Source organism: Aspergillus neoniger (assembly GCF_003184625.1).
Source record: "Aspergillus neoniger CBS 115656 unplaced genomic scaffold BO87scaffold_40, whole genome shotgun sequence".
In the NCBI taxonomy this organism is placed as follows: domain Eukaryota; kingdom Fungi; phylum Ascomycota; class Eurotiomycetes; order Eurotiales; family Aspergillaceae; genus Aspergillus; species Aspergillus neoniger.
Genome location: NW_020291168.1, coordinates 150,306 through 158,501, shown reverse-complemented (window position 1 = coordinate 158,501; position 8,196 = coordinate 150,306). Strand labels below are relative to the sequence as shown.

General features: G+C 51.0%; 3 protein-coding genes across 3 annotated transcripts; 2 read left to right on the top strand and 1 right to left on the bottom strand.

Moving 5' to 3' along the window:
- The first annotated feature begins 296 nt into the window (after positions 1 to 296).
- On the top strand, positions 297 to 1,105 carry BO87DRAFT_380089 (EthD domain-containing protein). Its single transcript, XM_025624219.1, has one exon. The coding sequence runs from the start codon at positions 464 to 466 to the stop codon at positions 887 to 889; it is 426 nt and encodes a 141-aa protein (XP_025475566.1). The 5' UTR covers positions 297 to 463; the 3' UTR covers positions 890 to 1,105.
- Positions 1,106 to 1,219: 114 nt separating this feature from the next.
- Positions 1,220 to 6,493, bottom strand: BO87DRAFT_400759 (glycoside hydrolase family 18 protein; the record flags this gene model as incomplete). The annotated part of the gene is made up of 10 exons (XM_025625552.1): positions 1,220 to 2,375; positions 2,430 to 2,559; positions 2,623 to 2,806; positions 2,839 to 2,840; positions 2,975 to 3,689; positions 3,747 to 3,845; positions 3,921 to 4,133; positions 4,214 to 4,705; positions 4,760 to 6,167; positions 6,441 to 6,493. The coding sequence occupies 10 exons, from the start codon at positions 6,491 to 6,493 to the stop codon at positions 1,220 to 1,222; spliced, it is 4,452 nt and encodes a 1,483-aa protein (XP_025475565.1).
- A 390-nt stretch (positions 6,494 to 6,883) lies between these two features.
- BO87DRAFT_410037 (uncharacterized protein) lies at positions 6,884 to 7,765 on the top strand (the record flags this gene model as incomplete). The annotated part of the gene is made up of 2 exons (XM_025626286.1): positions 6,884 to 7,176; positions 7,280 to 7,765. 2 exons carry the CDS (start codon positions 6,884 to 6,886, stop codon positions 7,674 to 7,676), a joined length of 690 nt encoding a protein of 229 aa, XP_025475564.1. The 3' UTR covers positions 7,677 to 7,765.
- Between the last annotated feature and the right edge of the window lie 431 nt (positions 7,766 to 8,196).

The following is an 8,196-nucleotide window of genomic DNA, read 5'->3' as shown; positions in this document are numbered from 1 at the left end:
AGCTGGATGCGTGTTACTCAACTGGAAGACCTGGCGATCAAGCTAGCCTGCGTCTGCTATAGGATTCTAGGAAAACGAAATTCTGGACGTGTTCATCCGAGGCAGTGCACGCAGTACTAGTCTATGGATAGCCGGCCTGATCCCAACAATGTGGGTCTGTTAACAGCCAACGGGACATCAAACTATAACCGCGTCAGCACTAAGCGCCCATTCTAATCAACTACTTTCCCCAATTCGACAAGGTCGTAAATGAACGCAAGAAATTCATATAACCTGCCATTTTCCCCAGCCCCTCCCCAACAACTTCCCCTCTCACTTCTGAAGCTCCCCCCAATATCGCCCCATTCAATCATATCTCTACAACAAGCAAATCAAACCCAAGTCAAACCCCAGATTCCCAAGGACCACGCTCTCTGTCTTCCCCCCCAGTATAATCTAGAACCACCCAAGAATATACCCCAGAATGTCCGTCCGGGTTATCATCTACGCCTACCGCAAGCCTGGTCTAGACCTTCAAACCTTCAAGGAGCGCTACGAAGCCCATATTCAGCTAGTCAAGCGTCTCTCCGGTGATGACTTTCCCCTATCGCACAAGCGCATGTACATCGCGCGCACCACTATCGAGAACCCTCAAGCAGGAGAAAACAATAACAACTCAACCCGCAATGCCCTCACGCCCGCCACCGTCCTCGTCGGGCAGCAAACTGATTTCGATTTCGATGCTTATGCCGAACTCACATTTGCGGACCAGGCCGCCTTCCAAACATTCTCGGCTCAGGTGATGGCGCCCGAAGCTGCGGCGCAGATTGCGGCGGATGAGGAAGGGTTCTTGGATCGGAGCAAGTTGGGAATTGCGCTTTTGGGGGACGTGGTGGAGACCACCAACTGAAGAGGGAAAGAGAGAGGTGTGCTGTTTTGTAAGAATATGTATATATCCTTCTGAATGGTTTTTTTTCTTCGGGATAAATGGCACATACGATTGTTTATGTATCATCCTATCATGCTAGTTGTTAGTGGGGAAATGGGGTACCCTTCCCATATCAGAATCCCCAGTCTGACTGCCCCAAATACTATATAGAGTCGTCAAAGAAAAAAAAAAAAAAAGAAAAGAAAAGAAAACGATGGATCTAATCACCAGGCATTGTATTACAAGTACACACTTTCTGCGCTCACAGAAAGGAGCCTATATATATCCAATAACTGTCAGAGCAACTAACTACTAATACAGACCCCACTCGACCTTCTGACTACCTGCATCACCACTGCACTCCATGTACCCCTTCGCACCGACAAGACCATTAGAGGCATACTTGGATATTGCCTCGTTGATAATGGTAACAATATCCTGACTGCCAGTATGATAAGTGACATCACCGGTAACGCCAACATTCTGGACGCCAAAATTGCAAGACCCGAACTTAGCAATGTCGCGTTGGTGTCCGATACCAGTAGTCCATTCGCCGTTGGTGTTCTGAATGTTCTTTACGATGGTTTGACAGTCGGACACCTTCGGGGAGGCCGACGAGGTCTCATCCTGGTATGTGTAACCGCTGCACTTGGTGACGCCCTGTAACGGGTTACAGGGGTAATTCGGGGTGCTAGAGTTGGACTGCGATGGGGTGGACCACGAGGCCCAGGCGACCTGGGGGCTACACACTGGGAGGCGGATATAGCCCGGGGTAGTGATATCCTGGTTCGAGAGGTCTTTCAGGGTGTCTTCATCCAAGGGGTTGGCGACGGGTCCGCCGTTGGCATTGCCGTTGGCGACATAAGTTCGGACGGACCCGATAATCAGATCAGACAGGGTAATGTTCCCCCAAGATCCTGAGCCGAGGGAGCTAAGTCCTGGTGGCGCAGTGAAGAACGTCTGGTCGGAGCACGTTGATGTCGGGCCACAATCAACGCAATCCGTCTTCACAGTATCCTTGTCGGGACAACCTCTCCACTTGCCGTGTGGATAAACTAGATAGTACAATTTGTTATTGTAGCATGCATAAGTGGACTCTTGGGTGGAGGCCGTCATGTAATCAGTCAACGGGTTTTGCGCACTGCAGTCATAGCCCGAGTCGACGACGAAGGCAGCGGCCCCGGAGACGGCCCATACCGATGGGATGGCGAAGCCGAAGAAGGCCTTGCTGATGTAGCTCTCGATTTGGGTGTTGGTGCTGAGTGTTGAATTGGCGCTTACCGATGGGCTGCCGCCACTGCCCTCAATGAGGTTACCATTGGCAATCAAGGTCCCGAGTACACTGATGGAGGTATCGGATCCATTGAACAATGTCCAGAGCTGATTTTCCGCGAGGGAAGCCCAACCGGTGACTACTGACCCCAGAGTGGCGGTGAAACTCTGTTGGGACGATGGTTGCCATTTACCCCTGTAAAGGTCTGATGAGCGACGTTGGAGTTGCATAAGGTGCAGTGACACTTACGGCGCTTTCGTAGACAGTGAATCACTCGCAATTGATGCTCCGTACGCCACAGTGGCACTCGTGATGTCGGCAACGGTGTCTGCCCCGGCATCTCCAAGAACACTACTAAGAGCCGGTAGACTTGAATAGACTATGAAAGATCAGGATTAGTGGTCCAAGAAATGTAAGCGGAAGAGTCTGGGGCGCAACCTACTTCCATTGAAGTACGGTGCGGCGACTGCCGTGATACCAAGACCAAAAAGATTGATCAAGATTTCTAGCCACGTATCACTTTGTGCCGGAGGCACGGGTGCGAATGTGGACTCAAAGTTCTGGAGCTGGTTATCAATGTACGTTCCAGCAACTGCGTTGATAGCGTCATAAAATTGAGAGTACGCCTAAGTGATTATTCTCGTTAGCCTTTTCACACGTCTCCGGACAAGGATGGCAAGACTTACCGAGTTTATCACGGTGAAAGACTCATAGATCAGCATTGCCGCGGGACCCGAATCACCGGTTCCCCCGGCCGAAGCCTTGGAACCATCCGCACGTTTGGGATGTGGAACAATGGCCTCTTGGGTTGAGGTATCCGCAATAAGCGTTTTCACCGGCATGGAAAGTGTTCATAATAGACAGGGAAAAGTCCTTCTCGACATCATCCGGCATTTTCGGCTTATCGATGTTCTTCCAGACGTTTATTGCATCGGACCAAGCATTGGAAGCGTCCAGCTGCGCCCAGCGCTGGGCGCATGGCATCCACAGTGCATCTTGGATGGCTGGATCCGAGCAAGTCAAGGAAGTCCAGTTGCCGGTTCGGTTACCTTCTTCGTAAGGATGTTTATCCAGGACGACGTCGTCAATTAGGCTAGCCCAGCTCTTGGCAATGAACGGCGGCGGATTGTACTTTTGCAGGTCGGTAGCCCAATCAGTGGTTCCCCCCATGGCGAGGCGTTTGTAGAGCGACTTTCGCGTTGACTTGACACCATCACTCATCCAGCCAACCCATTGAGTGTCGTCGTAAACAAGGATATTTGTGTCACTAGTAGCGTCGATATAACTCTTCGTGACCCGGGAAGAATTGGCGAGGATAGCTTCAATCTCAGCATTGGCAATGTAGCCTGCAGTTTGAGTACAAGGCCCTGGTGCAGCCTGCGAGTCGTCAGCTGAACCCAAGAATTGGCATTGAGGCCCGTAGCAGCCGGCTTCGGCCATGGCGAATGAGCGTCCGTAACTGGTCACGCCAACAACAACTTGGTTTGAGGGGACACCCGCTTTGGTGATCTGTTAAAACAAGCGTTGGAATTAGTGATGGGAAGAGCAACGAGTGTTTGAACTTACCATGACCAGGGAACCAATGGTTTCGGTAAGATTCACATCCGACCGCAAACAATTGCCAGTCGGACACCCAAGCTGTGACCATTGATTGTTGGAATCCCACTGGACGCAGTTTTGAAATTTTGATCAGACCTCTTTGCCATACACCACATCCTGAAATTGAGAGGTAAGCCATACCTGTCCGTGCAAATCATAGGTCATGTAGATGACGTAATCTAGGACCGGAGCCATTTTCTTGATTGGAAAGCCCTTCAGGTACCAATATGACGACGGTGCCGCAATTGTAAGTTCTTTATTCTCGCCAAGGAGGTTTCTTAAGACCACAAGGAAAGCGAGATAATTGTCACCGTCATCAGTACTAGCAGCAGGGATGCCGGGAATATCCGGTGCCTATAACGGAAAGAGGGGAAGGATGAATTAGCAAATCTAGACAAAGACACAGGAGAAGTGCAAGTTATCATGATTCTTACCCCCGGATACTCCCAGTCAATATTAACGCCATCAAGGTCGTTGTCTTTGATGAAGTTGGCGATGTTGGTGGCCATGGTCAGACGGTTGGCGGCAGTGACGCCTTCCCGAAATATCATGTAAGTGCTCGGATCAGTTGAAAATGCCCAGCCACCAATCGAAAGAATGCGCTTTGCTCCTTGGATCTGTTTAAACTGGTTGAACTCGTATGTTGCTGTGGCGTTAGGGATCTGGACCACATAGGAAGGGGATAACACGCCAAAGGAGAAATAAATGTGGGTGTAGGCCGAGATGTCGAGCTGAGAGATGTCCTGGTAGAGGCAGGGACGCTGCAAGTTGAATCCTTCATAGAAGCCAATACTCCGGTACGTTGCAGGAGGGCTACTCCGCACGATCTCGGTGCCACAGTTCGAAATACAGCCGTTGGTACCCGGCGCCGCGGTTCCAGGCGCCCCCGTGCCAGTGTTGGTGCAAAACCCGGCTGTCGTACCACACTAGGATCATCGTTAGTCACATCATCGATGGTCGAGTGAGGGCACTATACTTACTTGGCCCCATACATCGCAGCACGCATTGAGAGGGCACTCATTTAGCAGGGAAATATTCGTCCCACTAGGAGGGGTCGGGGTGCCGGGCACCTGTGGCCCACAGATTGCATTAGAGACCGAGGCGGGCATCGGTGGATTGCCTGTACTAAGGCAAATGATATTATGAGGGTAAAGGTGCTTGCAGCCATTCCAAGCCCACGTGTCCTGGTTGAAGTTGTTGATATCATCCACGATAATACTGTATGTAGCGGCAATCTTGGAGCAGCTGTCATCCGGCTGGACGGTGTAGGTGGCACAAGTGCCATCAGATTGAGGCTTTGGAGTGAAGTCGGGCAATGTGCCCGCTGAACAACACACGTGCTCTCCAGGAGTCAAGGTAGAACATTCGTTCGACCCGGGATTATACCTGGTAAATTGAGCTGGGGTAATCCCACATCTCTGAGCCAAGGTACTGCAGCTATCACCAGAGACGACCTGAACGGTAGAACAGGTAGTCCGAGGGGTGAAGACTCTGCCCCGAACGAAGGTTGTATTACCATAAGTTGAGGTGGAGTTGATCGAGGAAGGGAACAACGGCGTCACGAGTGGGACAATGCCGGTGACATTCTGGATTGACGGGAAGGCCAAGCATTCTGCCTTGGACCATGAGGCAAGGGCGTCTTGAATAGCAGCGAATGTTCCATTACCAGTCGCCATCATGCCAAAAACGTGGTGGGAGGTTTGACCCGGCTGGCAAAATTGCATAGCCACACTCGGCGACAGACTAGCATTGGATTCTGTCATGAAGCTCTCCAGGTGTGCCAGAGCATTGTTGCCAATGCCCTGTTTCTGTAAAGCTTGACCAATGTAAAGCCCAACTGAGGTAGAACCATAGCTGGCGAACAAAATGGTCGGACGGTTTTCGGCGCCGAGCCCATTAGAGAGATATTGGCGGAACTGCTTGGTGAGAGTAGCGAGAGAAGACGAGACCGGTGAACCTTGTGCGGAGGGCCAAAATCCGATCTGGTATGTGCCGTTCAACGGGGGCGAGACCCCTTTCGACTGCGCGACCAGGTTTGACGTGTTAGCCGGCACGTTGGCCCAATCGGGACCAAATGACGTGCAGGCGTAAATGCGATGAAGGCTGTTAGGTTCATCGACAGGATCGACAAAAGAAAAAGAGTAAAAGATAGACTCTTCGCACGAGGCGAACTGGTTGAAGTTGTGATAGAGGGACCAGTTGGCAGGGTTAGGGCCCGATGCAGCACATCGTGCTGGACAAGCAACTGACCTGCCTTGATACCCAGGACTGGCGGGAAGACGGAAAGGTACCGTGGTGGAGGAAGAGTTGCGAATGAAGAAAGAAAAGGGTGAAAAGAGTGAGATACAGGTACGTAAGGAATGGAGTGTGTGGGCGAAGCCACGAAACCTGGAAAAAGAGAGACATGATCTAGTAGCCACAATGTGCCCGATGAGCCCAACAGAAGCAGGCTACGTGACGATGGTTTTTATACTTTCTGCTGACAACTAACCCTTCGTTCAAAAGAACATATCCCCGGCCAGATCAACCTATCAGTGGTCGATCTACTGTCGTAATTTCCGCCAGGCAATCGAGCCAACGAAGGAATCATCGAGATGCCGCACATGCAAACGATGCGCCCTCGGTGCTTGGCCTCCCCTGAATGCTAATGCGGTGTCTTACTGGGGGGTTTCAATTGTAGGCGAGACGGAGCTTGCATCTATAGTCGTCCGCATGGTGCAACAAGGGTCCTTGTACAACTGTGGATCTAAAATATACTGGTAGTAATAACGACAAGATAAGAGATTGATTATCAAAATGAACTAAAATAATGGGCGGCTACTATCGGACCCTTATGCGCGCTAGTCCACCTGGGTCCAATATGAAAGACCCTAGATTGGGCAAGAATAGCGGAGCCTGCAGGGATCGGGGCAGCTCAGGAGTGCAGCATCATGCCGTGACATCCGTTTAGCCGCTTGGAGAATTTCCCTTGACTCCTATTCTCTATTTCTCTTCACTCTTTCTGGTTTCAGTTTCTTCCATTCCTTCAACAGCCAACAGCCGGGGTTAATCGCCAAGTTTGGTATTACAATCCTCCCACTTTCGTTTTCCACTTTCCCTTCAACATGATCTACCTTCGTTTCCTTACTTGGACCGTACTGATGGTGAGCTCCATGATTGCAATGGGCAATGGCACTTCAGATGCCTATTCGAGTATCTTCGAAGTTGACTTGATATCACCGCGCAACGAAACTTACGCGCCCGAGGCCCTGATGCCCATTGTGTTTGCGCTGCAGAATTCGCCTCTGGCTTCCAGCTTGGAGGCCTACATCACTTGGGATCTGTTGGAAGGCAACAACCGGTCTTCTCCAGGTTCCATCAACGGTGGGCTTCTTGAACTCGCTTCGTCGGACCTCTGGTCTTCACTTTGTTACCCGATTCGTTGATACCCTCCCCTACCCGGACGGCTCCTGGACTTTTGCCTGGACCCTGCATATTTCCGATTGTTCTCAGGATGGCAGTGAACCTCAAGACATCAAGTTTCACAATGACATCGTCTTCACTGTCAGCCAGTCAGGGAAGGCACCTAGTCTTGAAGCAGCTACATCTTCTGGTACGTGCGGCATCCAAAACGCCAATGCGTTAAACGTGACTGCTATCGGGGAAGAATGCGGCGTCCTTGGGCCCAGTCCGACAACCAACCCATGCGCGGCGACGGTCAATGCTTCCGCGGCGTCCAGTATATGGGCAGCGGCAACTGCCTATGCCTGTAGCCCTCTAGAGCGATCGGCGAATCCCAACGTTACTTGTCCGACTCCCTCGTCCAAATCCAATGGCACGGGACAACGCGGCATCGTCGCAGCATCGACATTGTTTACACTCTTAACCGTGGTGACTGCCTTGATCCACCTTGATTGACAACGATGTACCTAGCCCTTTACTACGGGCCTCTGGCCTAATTGGGCAAGTGGGCCTTTTTCTTTCTATGTGGTAGTGATAATATCGGGAATATATTATTTTCAGTACTCTCGAGATCAAAATCGTCCACTCGTAGCCCAGGCAGTGGTGTGTAGCAGCTTTGCGCCCGTCCAATTTCCGCGGGGGCCTAATGGCCCCACTAGTTCAGCCTTACAGCGTAGGATTCTACAGAAAGTGAAGCGAAGCGAGGGTTCAATGCTCATGAGCTTGTCTTCCTTGGCAAAAATGTTAATTTCCACCGGGTTGCCACTCCGCTCCAGTGGTCCTTCGGCCGGGAACTGATATCGCAGTATTCACTATTTGTCCTAACGAATTGCACCTCAAGGGTCTGTGTGTTCAACAGAATGCAACAATACTGAAACCTCACCAATGAGAAATTCAATTAGTAAGTTTGTCCCTGACAGGGGGGAAGCGGGGTTACTGTGCAAGATGATTGGCAAGATAATTGGCCGTTCTGACA